Source organism: Podarcis raffonei, chromosome 12 (genome assembly GCF_027172205.1).
Source record: "Podarcis raffonei isolate rPodRaf1 chromosome 12, rPodRaf1.pri, whole genome shotgun sequence".
NCBI lineage: Eukaryota > Metazoa > Chordata > Lepidosauria > Squamata > Lacertidae > Podarcis > Podarcis raffonei.
The window spans coordinates 47,776,875-47,791,282 of NC_070613.1; the positions used below are offsets into that span (position 1 = coordinate 47,776,875).

The 14,408-nt window shown below is 43.6% G+C and overlaps 1 protein-coding gene across 1 annotated transcript; it reads left to right on the forward strand.

The window, feature by feature from the left end:
- The first annotated feature begins 9,418 nt into the window (after positions 1-9,418).
- On the forward strand, positions 9,419-11,747 carry TMEM158 (transmembrane protein 158). The gene has a single exon (XM_053410045.1). It carries the CDS (start codon positions 9,812-9,814, stop codon positions 10,697-10,699), a length of 888 nt encoding a protein of 295 aa, XP_053266020.1. The 5' UTR covers positions 9,419-9,811; the 3' UTR covers positions 10,700-11,747.
- Positions 11,748-14,408: the final 2,661 nt, after the last annotated feature.

Genomic DNA, 14,408 nt, shown 5'->3' on the forward strand with positions numbered 1-14,408 from the left:
GAGAGTCTGTGGGCAGATAGGGTCTCAGCCTGCGTACCAGATGGAGCTGGTAAACAGCTGCCCTGGACACAGAATTGACCTGTGCCTCCATGGACAGCCGTGAAATGACTCCCAGGCTGCACACCCGATCCTTTTAGAAGATGCCTTCTAAAAGTCAGATAGTTGTTTATTTTCTTGAAATCTAATGGGAGGGTGTTCCACAGGGTGGGTGCCACTACTGAGAAAGCCCTCTTCTGCTTCCCTGTAACCTCACTTCTTGCAGGGAGGGAACTGCCAGAAGGCCCTCGGTGCTGGACCTTGGGGTCCAGGCTGAATGATGCGGGTGGAGATCCTCCTTCAGGTATACTAACACTATGGACTGGAGTTTGGCAGAGGAGATTCAACACAGCCGCTACACTGGTGGGTCGAATGTCCTCTGCCAAATGCTTGGCAGTGAGTTAGCATCACATCAGTGGTGACCAATCCCTACCTGCCCTCTGTGGAAAAATATTCTGCCCATGAAAGGAAAGGGATGTCATTCAGACGTCGTTGTCCTCCTTGTCATTTTATCAGATCTATGTAGCAAAAATGGCACCGTCTGTACTCAAGGTGCCAGGCAGTTCAGGGAAACCGCAGGGTTTGCAGAAGGAGCGAGGGAACACTACAGGGAGGGAGGAACAGAATAGATACAGGGGCACTACAGTCACAAAATGATGGCAGAGAGGCAGTTGGGCAGCTAGGCATTATGGAGACCACTTTCTATTGACCTCTAATCCTGCTTAACAAATTGCTAAATTGTTTGCCACACAAAATCTTCCTGATGCAGAGGTTGTGACTGGCAAATAAGAAGGTACTGGCCAGGTAGTGGCACTGAGGCCCACCTGAAAGTACCCCCAAAGCCCACTATATGCTAAAAGAAGGCAGGGCTGTCTGGCTGTCACACTCCCACCATTTTAGTAAAATAAGCAAATGCACTTCTGAAATGTGAGAATGTGCATTGTAGCCTACCTAGGACTTTCATTAGTGTAAATATTCACGTTGGAAATGACTGAATGTGTGAGAATCCTAAATTTGCTTTGCTAACTGAAAAAGTCAAGGCCAAAAAAAACCACCAACAACTTTAAAAACTTGCAATTAAAATCGAGTAAACTTGTCTCAGCCTTAATTAAAGGCTGCTCCATAATAAGCCCAGCCTTTGAAAGTATTCAAACAAATGAAGTTAAAGATGGTCAGTTATTGTAGCTTATATAACCACACATTTTTCCTTAATAGCGCATCTGGAGAGCAGCTAGTGCCTTGTGAATAATAAGCTATTCAGAGAAAAGAAAAATCTGTCCTTGCCATGTTTTTCTCTTTCTGTTTTTCAGTTCTTGATCACTAGGGGTATTTGCATAACAAGAGGAGGATGAACTTTGTTGCTGAAGGGATTAAATTAAGTCTGTCCTTCACTGGCATATCAAAGAAACATTCTTCTTTCACTTGCACAGGTGTAAATTGGTATCCACTAAGATGAGAGCTGAAAGCATGTGTCATCTAGTCACTGTAAATCAGTTATTTCGTTAATTGCAGCCTTTAAAGACCAATTGTTGATTGGATTTTGATCTGAGCTGTGAAATAACTAAAGGTTGTTTCTCCATTCAAGTGAATGAGAGACAGTGGGTGACTGAACCTCCTTGGCGCATTGATAGACTTGAGTGCTCTCTTAAATAATGAGGTTTGCAACACACAATCCATTGACTGCTGAGACTGATCAGTTTACACATTTTAAAATTGATTTAATTGATTAAATCAATTGATTAATTGATTGATAAGTGGCTATTTTGAAATATAAGCCCTGCACATGACAAGCAGCATCTTAAAAAGAGCACTTCAGCTGGAATCTTTGAACTTAAGAGAATGCCTGGAGCAGTGCCAGGAAACATTTGCTACCCAATTAAGGCATTTGTTCCATGGATACTCTTAATTGGAATTCACACTTATCTCAACCCATTATGACAAAATCCCAATGCAATTGCTTATTTTCACAACGTAAGCCATCTTGGCATGAAGTGTGTATCGCCTGTATGTTTTTCTTCTTCTTACAAAGATGTACTTACAAAGCTTGCTGTATCTGCTGTTGAAATGGAATACTGAGGAAGAAACGGTAAAATCTGCAATGATAAAATGGGCACAGGATATAGGGCATGATATTATGTTTGCTGACTGGGAGAAGTTGTGGACCACTGGGATTAAATTCATGGCATGTAATGCCCTAAGAGAGAATATTATGAAAATGATGTACAGGTGGTACATGACCCCAGTCAAGCTTGCAAAAATATACCACTTGCTCGACAATAAATGTTGGAAATGTAAAGAAATTGAAGGTACATTCTTTCACCTTTGGTGGACGTGCCCAAGGATTAAGGCTTTCTGGGAGATGATCTATAATGAAATGAAAAAGGTATTTAAATACACTTTCTTGAAGAAACCAGAGGCCTTTCTCCTGGGCATAGTTGGCCAAACGGTGCCAAAGAAGGATAGAACTTTTTTTATGTATGCCACAGCAGCAGCAAGAATCTTGATTGCGAAGCATTGGAAGACACAAGATCTACCCACACTGGAAGAATGGCAGATGCAACTGTTAGATTACATGGAAATGGCGGAAATGACTGGCAGAATTCAAGATCAGGGAGAAGAGTCGGTGGAAGATTGGAGGAAATTTAAAACCTATTTACAGAAACATTGTAAAATTTTTGAATGTTGATGGCATTGATTTGAATTGAAGGGGTTCTGGTAATAAGGTTAAGATTGGATTGATAACAGATAATAGATAAATTAAATAGGATTGATGAATTTGCTGGATTAAAGTTTAAAAGGGATACAAAAAAGGGAGATGTGAGGAAGTCAGGAAAATAAGTTAATCAAAGATGAGAGATTTACAAAGAGGGATTTTTGTTTTCTTTTGTATGTGCTCTTTTTTCTTTTTATATTTTTCTTTTTCATGTTTAATGTTTGTATTTTGTGATTTTGTATTTTTGTGTTTTCGTATTTTCTTAATTTCTTTATTGTTAAAAAACTTAATAAAATATTATTTAAAAAAAAATACAAAGCTTGCTGCGCCCCAAGGCATTTTGCACTCACCTGAACCCTTGCAGGAAAAGGGGCAGGGCACAATGGGAAGGGGCGGGGCGACCAGGCTGCTTAAGCCACGCCCCTTTTCCAACGGAAGCAGCATTGGGGGGGTCAATATCCAGCACCACCTTCTCTGCTTCTCTTGAAGTCTTTCACTCTAACCCTTCAGTGGTGTCCAAACTTTTTTCAAAGAGGGCCAGATTTGATGAAGTGAAGGGCCGTTAACCTTTTTTTAGGATTGAAGTTGTTGAGGGTTTTTTAGGATTTTACCCCTAGGAAATAAACTGCCACTTCCGGGTTAGCGCCAGACTTCCGGGTTAGCACCAACGGCTAATGGCGGATTCCCTCCGAGCTCCAGAGGGAATCGGCTCCACAGGATCAGGGTCGTACCGCTGCGGCGACGCGGAGACCCTTAAAAATCACAGGCGGAGAAGCCTGTGAACCTGGTGACTCAGCGGGCACCATTTGCGCCCCCCAACCTGCGAAGGAGCCTTTTTAAAGGCTCCGGAACGGGGGACGGGGTGAGCGGCGCGGTGCTGTGAGTCGTCTGCTTCTCCTGTGGAGTGAAGCTGCGCTGCCATGGCCGGAGAGCACTGACTTCTTCTTGTGATTTGGTCTTCAAAATAACAACCCGTGAGTAGTACGGAAATTGGATTTTTAAAGAAATTTTTTTGATGAATTAGGTACGATCGGGGGAGGTGTAAACAGGAAGTCAGCCTCCTCCTCCTGTAAATAATCTAAAGCAAGGACCTGCTAACTAAGGTCGAGAGAATTTTTTCTTTTATCATTTGGCAAAAGACATTAATTTCACGATTTGGCACTAGAAGAAATCTTACTGGAGGACAAGAGCTAACTTTGGGAGTTGAAGTGCCACCCCCCCGGACCCGGGAGTGATCCGCGAGAGAGCCTGTTGAAGGTATTGGAAGAGTTTGACAGCTGTCAAATTAGCTGTCAGACGGAAAAAGAGAACTTTGTTTCTGTTGCTTCTGCTGGCTATACTTGTTACAATTTGACTATATTTTGTTGAAAACAAGGAAGAACGGATACAAACTAATTTGATTTTTGGTTTTGAACTGGAAAGAACACTAAGTAACCAAAATCCCTCTAGAGGGGGTTTTGGGACATTACAAGAATGGCTGAAGGAGGGAAAATTCAAGCTGAGCTGAACAGAGTCTTTGTTCTCTTGGGAAAGTTACAAGGCCAAATTGATGTTTTGGCTATAAATGTTACAACTCTGGACTTAACAGTAAACAAATTCATTGAATCTGACAAGGAACCGACTCAGGAAGCTCATGCAGCTGAACAAGAAGAGAAACTTGAGAGCTTTGAGAGTGGGAAGAAAGAGATATATGGTGTTCCTGAGAAAAAGGAAGGAGGAGCTGTAATTTTACAGATGGTAAAGGAGAGCCAGAGGCCTGGCATGATGGCTGCAAAGGAAAACAAGAACTCGATGGTGAAAATTTGGTTTGAATTGGAGACTGAAGAATGGAGAGATCTTCTTGTGTGGAGATCTGAAGACCTAAGGATTACAAATCTGATTAAGGTGGAAGTTGGAGCTTTCGGGACATTTGGACTTAAAAAGAGTAAGAAACAAGACTTAGGCTCCACTTTTGAGTATGGAGGTCTGGTTGGAAGAAATATGGACTTTATTGGACTAGAGCTTCTCCGAGATTTGGTGTTTAATACTAAGGACTATCCAAAAAGCCGGCAGAGAGGAATTGAGAGAGAATTAAGAGCCTCGGACGTGAGATCCCCAGGCTGAGAGTAGATTGACTGATGGATGATTATTGGGGATTGGAACCGGGAAAGTGGGGGGTGGAATTTGGGAATCCAAAGGGTGCACAATTATAATTTGTTTTGCTTTTATTTTATTTTGTTATTTGTATGAGAATTGAGGAAATCGTGGAAGGGAATCTAGGTCGACTTTAGAAAAAGGCTTTAAGAATAAGAACAGATGTATAATTATTGATGTTTACAAGTTATAAGTTTGTAAGTTAAAAGTTTAAAAGTTAAAATTGGTTTTTCTAAAATGAATGAAATATAAAAAGGTTAAAAATTGGGGACAAGAACTTGTTGAACCAACAATTTGAACTGGAATACAAGAGGGGGAGGTGTGGGGAAGTTAGGAAAATATGTTATTGAAAATAAGGACTTTGAATTTTATGTGTTTTTAAAAAAAATTTTGTTTCGTTTTCTTTTTTGTGTTTTTCTTTGATTTTTTGATAATGGAAAAATCTTAATAAATATCATTAAAAAAAAAGGAAATAAACTGCCACAGGGGCCAGATTAGGCCCCCAAAACGGACTCTGGACATGCCTGGTAGGCTCTCAGATAAGAGATCTGTTGTTCAAGCAGTCTGATCTTCTGCTCTTATGTTCCGAGATGATGATATATATATATATTGGCGAAATTATTCTCCAGGCAGTTCGAAAATGGGTTTCTGTTTCATGGCAAAATTTCCTTTTATTTCATTCCTAGAAAAGTGTGTCAGAGTTGGGTAGGCTAGGGAGATATTCACTAAGAGAATCTTGCAGTAATTACATAAGCCTTCAAATTATTATGCTAACCACAGTCAGTGAAATTCCACAGAAAGTATTATACTTCTACTTTATCAATACAAATGTATGAAGTCCAATAAATATTCTTTAAAATCTACAGGATGAGGTCAGCATTATATTATGATAAGCATTATATTAAGTGATGCAAAACCCAAGTTTGGTCATTCACACAACCTATAGAACAAGTCGCCCTTACTCTTACACCCTTGGAAAATAGATAATACTGTAATTCTATGCTCTTAGCACGAGTACATTTCTAGAGCTTTGTGAGGAAGGTTACGAAGAAGAAATTATGAGTAATTCTTCCGCTACAAAGAAATATGTCCAAAAGAGCACAAAAATTATAACACTGCTTCCTAACTAAAGTAAGTCTAACATTAATTCAATTGCCAGTGTTATTATTCTGGTAATTAATTGCATGTTTGAATCTCATATGCTGGAATTAATTGTTCTAGTGCTCTGAGGCTCCAAAGATGAATCATAAATGAATGTACAATCTGCAAGGCAAAGGATAGGACTGTATGATCCTTAACAGCTCCTGGAACTATCATTTCTGAACAATATATTTCACAACAAGCTGTCTTTTCAGAAACAGATTTGTTTGAGAGAGAGAAAAGCCACAAAGTCATGAAGGCCTTCTTCTACAGGCATTTTTCCCGCCTTACAGAAAAAAGTATCCTCGGCTATCTGATAATATACAGAGTTTGCTGAATGGTCACTTTTGCATTCTTAAACCTATAGACCTGTTACAGCAGCCTTTGTCTTTCCTTCCCTCTTCCTGCAGGAAAGAGCTTATCTGCAGAAAAACCGATGTCCAAGCCTAGAGATGGGCTTAAGCTGCAGCTGTGCAGGTTGCAACTTGCTCTTTTACAATCCTCAGCCAAGTCTGGGAAGAGTGGGAGAGTCACTCAGCTCTTTTCCCTATCCCGAGGGAAGCGCCAGCCATCGGTTATTAATAGATAACTTGCATTGGCCTCTATCTCCCTTTTGCACCTGTCAGATTGTGCAAAGCTTTATGATGCAAAGACAAAGTTGTACATTTAAATGAACTGAAGAAGATACTGAAAGAAGCAGCAAGGATGTTCAGTGCAAGGAACATTTTCCATATGAAAATAGGCATAAACAATTAGACTTTGTAGCTTAAAATGAGAGGGAGGACAGGGAGTATAAGCAAGAAATGTACGAAGTCATAAATGGGTAGCAAACGTATTTGAACTTAGGACATGATCATTTTGAGTAATCCAGTGATTCTGACGGTCGGTACGAACAGAAAGGAGAGAGTTTTTCATCTAATGAACAATTAATTTATGGAATTCATTTCCGCAGGATGTTTCTGACGGAAATGAGCATAAGTGGCTGTTAAAGGCTTAATTAAATTTGTGGAGATAATGCCTATTAGCCATGATAGCTTAGGGTTATATTTGCATGTACATTAAAATTATCTCCTTTAAATACATGTTTGAAGTAAATCTCTCTGTGTCGTCCCCCCATCTGCAAAAAAAGGAAGAAGTCGTCTAGGAACACAGTCTGGAAGGCAGTTTCTTGATGAGCAATGGGTGATGGCAAAAGGCCCAATAGACAAAGTGTGTATCACCATCTGGATGTCTAGAAAGAGAAAACACAAAGCCATGTTCAAACATAACACTAAGCCAAACCATGGCTCAGCTTTTGGCAGGAGGGATCAAAGGGAAAAGCAAAGTGGCTATTATTTTTTATATCGGCACCCACATGAACCGGGTCTACTTATGTGATTAGCTGCACGCAGCTTACTTTAGGGCGGGGTCAAGGTTTTAGGACAATTCCTTTAATTTTTTTTAGAGCTTTTGTACTGAAGTTCTAAACAAATGTAAGCAACTAAAAGACACTGTATATTTGTCTCTGGTGTTTTGAATGTTTGCTGTAAGATGCTTTGGCCACAGCTCATCGTGCAAAAGCGGCATATAACACAATCCATCAATCAGTGCTCAGCACAATAGCTCATTGAAACACAAAGTAGTCAGATATAAGAAGGGATTAAGGCCTCTATAAAGTATAAACTGCACCTTATAAGCTTTCTTCCTTTCAGCAACGTAATGAATGGTCTGTCATGTCATGGTTGCCACTGGTCAATGTCAAGGTCAATGCCGAAATCCAGCATTGTCTGAGCTCTGCAAGGACTGGGACATTTGCAGGGAAACCAGAATGCTTGTTTACAAAGCTATTGTACTACCAACCCTACTGTATGTTTGTGAAACATGGACCACTTATAAACACCATCTCCAACTCCTCCATCGACATCTCCGAAAATTTTTACACATCACTTGGGAAGACAAGCGAACTCATGCCAGTGTACTGGAAGAAGCAAAGATCACCAGTGTTGAAGCAATGATTCTTCAACATCAACTTTGTTGGACTGGTCATGTTGTGCGGATGCCTGATGATCGTCTTCCAAAGCAACTACTCTATTCTGAACTGAAAAATGGAAAGCATCAACAAAAGAGGTTTAAAGACTCTCTTCAGGCAAATCTAAAAAAATGTAGTATAAACACTGACAACTGGGAAACATTGGCCTGTGAGCGCTCCAGCCGGAGAGCATCCTTTACCAAAGGTGTCTTGGGCGTTGAAGATGCTTGAACTCAGGAAAAAAGGGAGAAATGTGTTGAATGTGTTGCACAACTGCGGCGTCAAGATGATGGGGAGAACCCTGACGCAAACAAGGGTTGGCGTGCGAAAGAGAAGCGCATTCAAGATGAGCAATATAGAAAGGTGTGAGATGTAACATAAGCAGTCAAATACAACATTTCCTGTTTGCCTAGAGTGGACCTGCAGGGGAATGTTGGTCCAGCCAGTTGAACTTCCTGTTGCACCTGGTCTGGAACATCCTTCCTTTGCATGTGACCAGGTAGGTCTGGAGCATCCTTCGTGTGACCAGGTAGGTGGGCATGACCCTTACAGACCCCACAAAAGGTCCAGTCACACAGCCACCTTCGTCTTTTGATGCTTTTTCTTCTCTTAGACTGCACTGCTGGCTCTCAGTCAGCAGCATATGGGATTAACTCAAACCCTCTTCTGTAACTCTAAGCTAAAGCCTGCCTTCAGGGATCCAAGTGTGAACTGAAAGTAAGTAAACTTCTTATTACTTTTAAAGGAAGACTGCTGTGTCTTTATTCTTTGAGGGAATCAAAGGGGTCTTACCAGGAATCATAGAACTTAAAAGATTTTAACGAATCTGCAACTAGCTTCCTGCTGTGTAAAAGTGGGGATGTACTCTGCTGAATGAATAAACTCACTAGCGTGGAAGAGTGGCAGATGAAGATGATGGAATTTGCAGAACTGGCAAAGCTGACAGGAAAAATCTGAAACCAGCATGCTCAAGTATTCCAAAAGGACTGGAGTAAATTTATAGGATACCTGAAAGATTATTGTAAGCAATTAACATCACTAGCAGCGTTGTCTGAAGACTCGTAATGAGATATTTTCTCTCTTTCTATATTTATTTGAATTTTGAGCTATTTTCTAATCAGTGTAATTAGAACTGGAAAACCTACAAAACGCAATGATATAAAGGTTAACTTTGAAAGCCATAAGGCGGGAGGGAAGAAAGTGGATAGGCTCTGAAAAGCCAAAGCGGTAAAGTGGATAATGGTGATGTGAATGTATAATATTGTGATGTGTATAATATTAAATGGAAAATGGAAAAACAGTGAGGCGAAATGATCTTTTTTTGTGGGGGGGGGGGAGGGAGCGACAAGCGAGGGACTTCGCTTCACGTGGGAGGGGGGGCGCGCGCGCGCAGGGAGATCCTTCGGAGTGACGAAAGAAAGGGGAATCCTCGCCGGCTGAGGGAGCGAAGGGGAATCCTGTGGCGAGGGAGGAGGGACTGACGGGGAGAGAACGGAGCGCGCGGGCTCTCGGGCCGCCGCCGCCTCAGAAGATCCCTCGCTCCACTCGCGCCTGGCGCAACGAGGCTGAGGCGGCTCCGGGCGCAGCGCGCGCGCCAGAGAGAGAGAAGCGCCTCGAAGTCGCTCCCGGCGGCCGCCTCGCTCGCTCCCACCCAGCCGCTCGTCTCCTCCCCGCTTTCCCGCCCTCTCTCCGCCGGGCCGGGGGGGAAAGCGTGCTCTCTCCGCGTTCCCCTCATGGCCACGAGCCGCGCCATGCAGCCTCCCCGGGCGCTGCTCTAAGCCATGCCGCTGCCGCTGGCGCTGCTCCTCCCGGCGCTGCTGGCCGCCTTGGCGCCTCCGTGCCGAGGCTGGTCCGCTCCGGAGCCCGAGCTGGCGCTGCCGCCCCTCAACGCCTCTTCTTCTTCGGCGCCCTTCGCGGGCTCCTCAGGAGGGCGGGAAGCGGCCGCTGAGGGGGAAGCGCGCCCCACCGCCACGGCAAGCCCTTCGCCCCACCGCCGCCCTCCGGCGCCTCAGCAGCAGCAGCCGCCGCCTCGCGAAGACCCTCCGTGCAACATCAGCGTGCAGCGCCAGATGCTGAGCTCGCTGCTGGTGCGCTGGAGTCCGCTGGGCTTCCAGTGCGACCTGGTGCTCTTCTCCACTAGCGGCCCCGGCGGGCGCGCCTTCTTCTCGGCCGCCTTCCACCGCGTGGGGCCGCCGCCGCTGCTCATCGAGCACGTCGGGCTGGCGGCCGGCGGCGTCCAGCAGGATCTGCGCCTGTGCGTGGGCTGCAGCTGGGCCCGGGGCAGGCGCGTGGGGCGCCTCCGCTCGGGGGTCGCCAACCCGGCGCCCGCCGCAGCAGCCTCCTCCTCCTCCTCCGCGCTCTCTTCTTCCTCCCTGCCCTCTCCGGAGCAGCAAGGCGACCGGCTGCATTTCTGCTGCCTCGATTTCAGCCTGGAAGAGCTGAAGGGGGACCCCGGCTGGAGGATGAACCGAAAGCCCATCGAGTCCACCTTGGTGGCTTGCTTCATGACGCTCGTCATCATCGTGTGGAGCGTGGCCGCCCTCATCTGGCCGGTGCCCATCATCGCCGGGTTCCTGCCCAACGGCATGGAGCAGAGGAGGAGCGCCGCTGCCGCCGCCGCCGCCTCGGGAAGCACATCTGGAGCAGCTGCAGCAGCCGCCAACAAATGACCCCCGTCCAGTACCGGATGAAACCCCAAAGAGGCCCATCGGCGATCGAAATCTTGCCGCCCTCCCAGTGGGATAACACTGAACTCAGAAAGCTGGATTTGTCCTTTTCCTTCCAAGATCAACTCAATCTCGGGGCCCCTAAAAGGCGTGGGGGCCTATTTCTTAATCCAGCACTGCCCCACCCCTGCCTCCCTTTTGCTTCTTCCTCCTCCTCGGCTTCCTGGTCGAATCCATTGTCATGGATGCTGCCCGTCCCCTCTACTGGGATAACACTGAACTCTGAAAGCTTGATTTGTCATTTCCCTTTGAGATCAAATCAATCTAGTTTTGATCTTGGGGCCCCTAAAAGGCATGGGGGCCCCAGGCCAGTGCCTGACTCTGGCTGTTTGGTAATCTGGCACTGCCCCATCCCTGCTTCCTTCTCGCTTCTTCCTCGCTTCCTGATCTAATTCGGGTCGGATCCATTGCCGTAGATGGGCCTCTGATTTGGGCACTGACCTTGCTATGCTTTTTGGGGGTAGTGTTGAAAAGGAGTATATTTTGTAGATCACTGCAAAGCCATCTTCGTGGCGTGGAGTGCTGAAGAGAGTGGACTTGGGTGGAAATCTTGTAGCTGGGATCTTTTGGGGGACCACCCCCCTCCCCTGCTCGCTTAAGGGAGTTTATAGATCTATTTCTGGTGTGCTCAAAGTCATATCTTTTTTTTAGAAAAATGACCAAAACCTGTGTATTGGCTTTATATATTTAAAACTCTTTTAAGTCAGTATTTTAGTAAAGACCACACACACACAAACCCAGTGCACTTTGCAAGTAGCTGTGTCAGAGTACTTATTTGTATATGAATACACTTTTGTCTCTGCAAGATTTTATTTACCAAAAGAGGGAACTTTTTTGGGGCAGGGTTGAAACTTGCTAATACAATATATATTGTTCCTGGAGAACCGGGAGTTGAAACACTCTTTTACAATGTGTGTGTTTCTTATTAGAGAATGTGTGGTTACTATTGTAATTCTGTTGGGTTCTGAATACAGATATTTTCTTTGTCGAAGCGTTTTAAGACTTTGGTCTGTTTTTCTCAGAGTGGTTGACTTCACAAATCTCAGCAAGGAAATCAGATCTAGGGGTACGAACAAAGGCTTAAGACATGTTTTCACACCCACCCAATATAATTAAACCCTCAGTTCTTCTGTAATGACAAGTCACAACATTGGAACTCACTTTAACTTCTTTAAATTTATTTACAAGTTCATGGAGTGGCTCAAAGGATTGAACAATCTCTAGTTTCTGGCAGGGACTCACCTATTGTTTATGCTAGTATCAGTAATAATGCAGTGCAAAAAATAGCAGGGTGGGCAAATTAAATAGTGATACACATTGACCTGTGATTGACCCCAAGACACAGCCTAATACCAGATTTAATTTCAAAGTGAGTTTTGCTGCATTCTGTGAAAAACTCAGTGGCAGTTAACATCTTTGCTCCACCAAACACCAACAGGGCCGGGGCTGTGAGAGACCTCTGTAGTGGCTACCCAGTAAGGACATCTTAACCCTCTTCAACAGCCAGGCGATTCAGCTGTAAAGGTGCATTTGCTGCAGAAGAAGAGGACTTACAAACTTGCTTTCCATTCATACTTGTATCACCATCTATTTTAACTGTTATTTGAATATATACTGTGAGCCACCTCGATACCTTTTTTTTTTTTTTTTGGAGAAATAGAATTTAACTTTTTAAAATAGTGTTTAGTTTAAGAGGACAGTCTTTCCCATACTATTCTGTCCTTGGTTTGCCCTGGCACTTTGATAGTGCCATATGCTAATAAGGGATTGCAAGATCGATCCTAGAGTACCTTCTAACAGCACAGCTATGTAAACTGCGAATAGAAACTCCTGGTAGAGAACTGAAGTGTTTTCCCACCCCAGAAAAGATCTTTGCAAGTAGCTTACTTATTCAAACCTTTATTAGGCATTATACAAATAAAACGATAAAAGAGAAAGAAACATATAAAAGCCTTGAGATATAAACAGAAAGGCAGCAGTTGGCTACATACATATATATATATATACATATAAAATCAGTAGTTTTCCTTGTTAACCTGCTCCTTGGAGGACTGCTACCAAAAACTCGGCTACCCCCGCCGTTACCCTTTGGTCAACGTCGGATAGGCAGAATCCCACACATTCACCTTGTTGGGGCTCCAGACCACCCAGAAGAGGGGACAGCACGCGTTGACGGAGCGTACTGTACAATGGGCACTGAAAGAGAATGTGCTCTACCGTGTCCGGGACATTCATAGAACATCTGCAGAATCTCTTATTTCTAGGGATGTTTTGATATCTTCCCCTGACAAATGCTGAGGGAAAAACATTCAAACGGGCCAGCATAAAAGCCCTACGTTGGGCTGGAATTATTAATTTGGTGACGTAATTGGCTCTGCTATCTAAGATATTTAAATCATAGAATATGGGCGAACAAATTTTGTTTACAGCTGCCATAATATTTTGCCTCTCGACATCCTTTAGTCTAGTTAGGATATTATGGAAAATGTATTGCTCATTAGAATTGTACAGGGGCTCCAGCTCGATGCCTAAAGATTCAATCTTTTTTTCGAGGTACTGATACCATCTTGATTTGTAGGAGTCTTTGAGCAAATCAGCGAGCAGACTTGATGGAGGGCAGCGAAAATGGCAGCGTAACCAGTACTTTATTGAGGTGGACCAGGCCCAATATTCCATTGTGTGTATGCCTATTTCTGCACACATTGTTTCATATTTGATCACAGCTGGGAGTCCAAGAATACGTCTCAGAAAGCTGGAGTGAATCTTTTTTAAATCACTATTATATGCTTGGACCCATAGCGGGATTCCATAGAGTATCTGGGATTGCACTTTTGTTTGGAATATCTGATTGGCCGCAGGAATAAATTGATTGCCTTTCTGATAATAAAAACGGGCAACAGCTGATGAGGTGCACTTTGCCTGTTTTATGGCATTTGTGCAATGATTTGCCCACCCTAAATTGCTCTGGAATAAGATTCCCAGATACCTATAGATTTTCACTTGTTGAATTTCCTGCCCTCTTATTTTCCATTTCTCTAATTTCCAACCATTCGAGAAGACCAAAATTTTTGTCTTCTCGTAATTTATAGAGAGCTTGTTACATTCGCAGTAAAGGATCAGAGAAGATATAAGGCGTTTCAGACCCAAACTCGTTAATGATAGTAGAACAGCATCATCTGCGTATAATAATAGAGAAACTGGTTTCTGATTAAGTTTAGGGGCATGTGATTCTATTTTTTGAAGGTGATCTGGCAAATCTGATAAAAATAAATTAAATAGGAAGGGGGCAAGAGTACACCCTTGTTTTACCCCTTTCGAGTTTGGGATGTCTGATGAAAGGTGACCTTTGGTGTTAAGTTTGACTTGACAGATATTGGAAGAGTATAAATTTTTTATTAGGATCAATAAGCGCTGATCAATTTTTAATTCTGCGAGTTTCCTCCACAGCTTTGGGCGGTCAATTGAGTCAAATGCACCACGAAAATCTACAAAAGCAGCATATATCTTAGATTGCCTTTGAGATCTGTATTTTTCAACCAAATGCATAAGTATAAGGCAATGGTCTAATGTAGAGCAACCTTTGGAGAAACCTATTTGTTCTTTCCCTGGTAAATTTAGATTTTTCATCCAGGTAAGGAGTTTAGATAAAAGG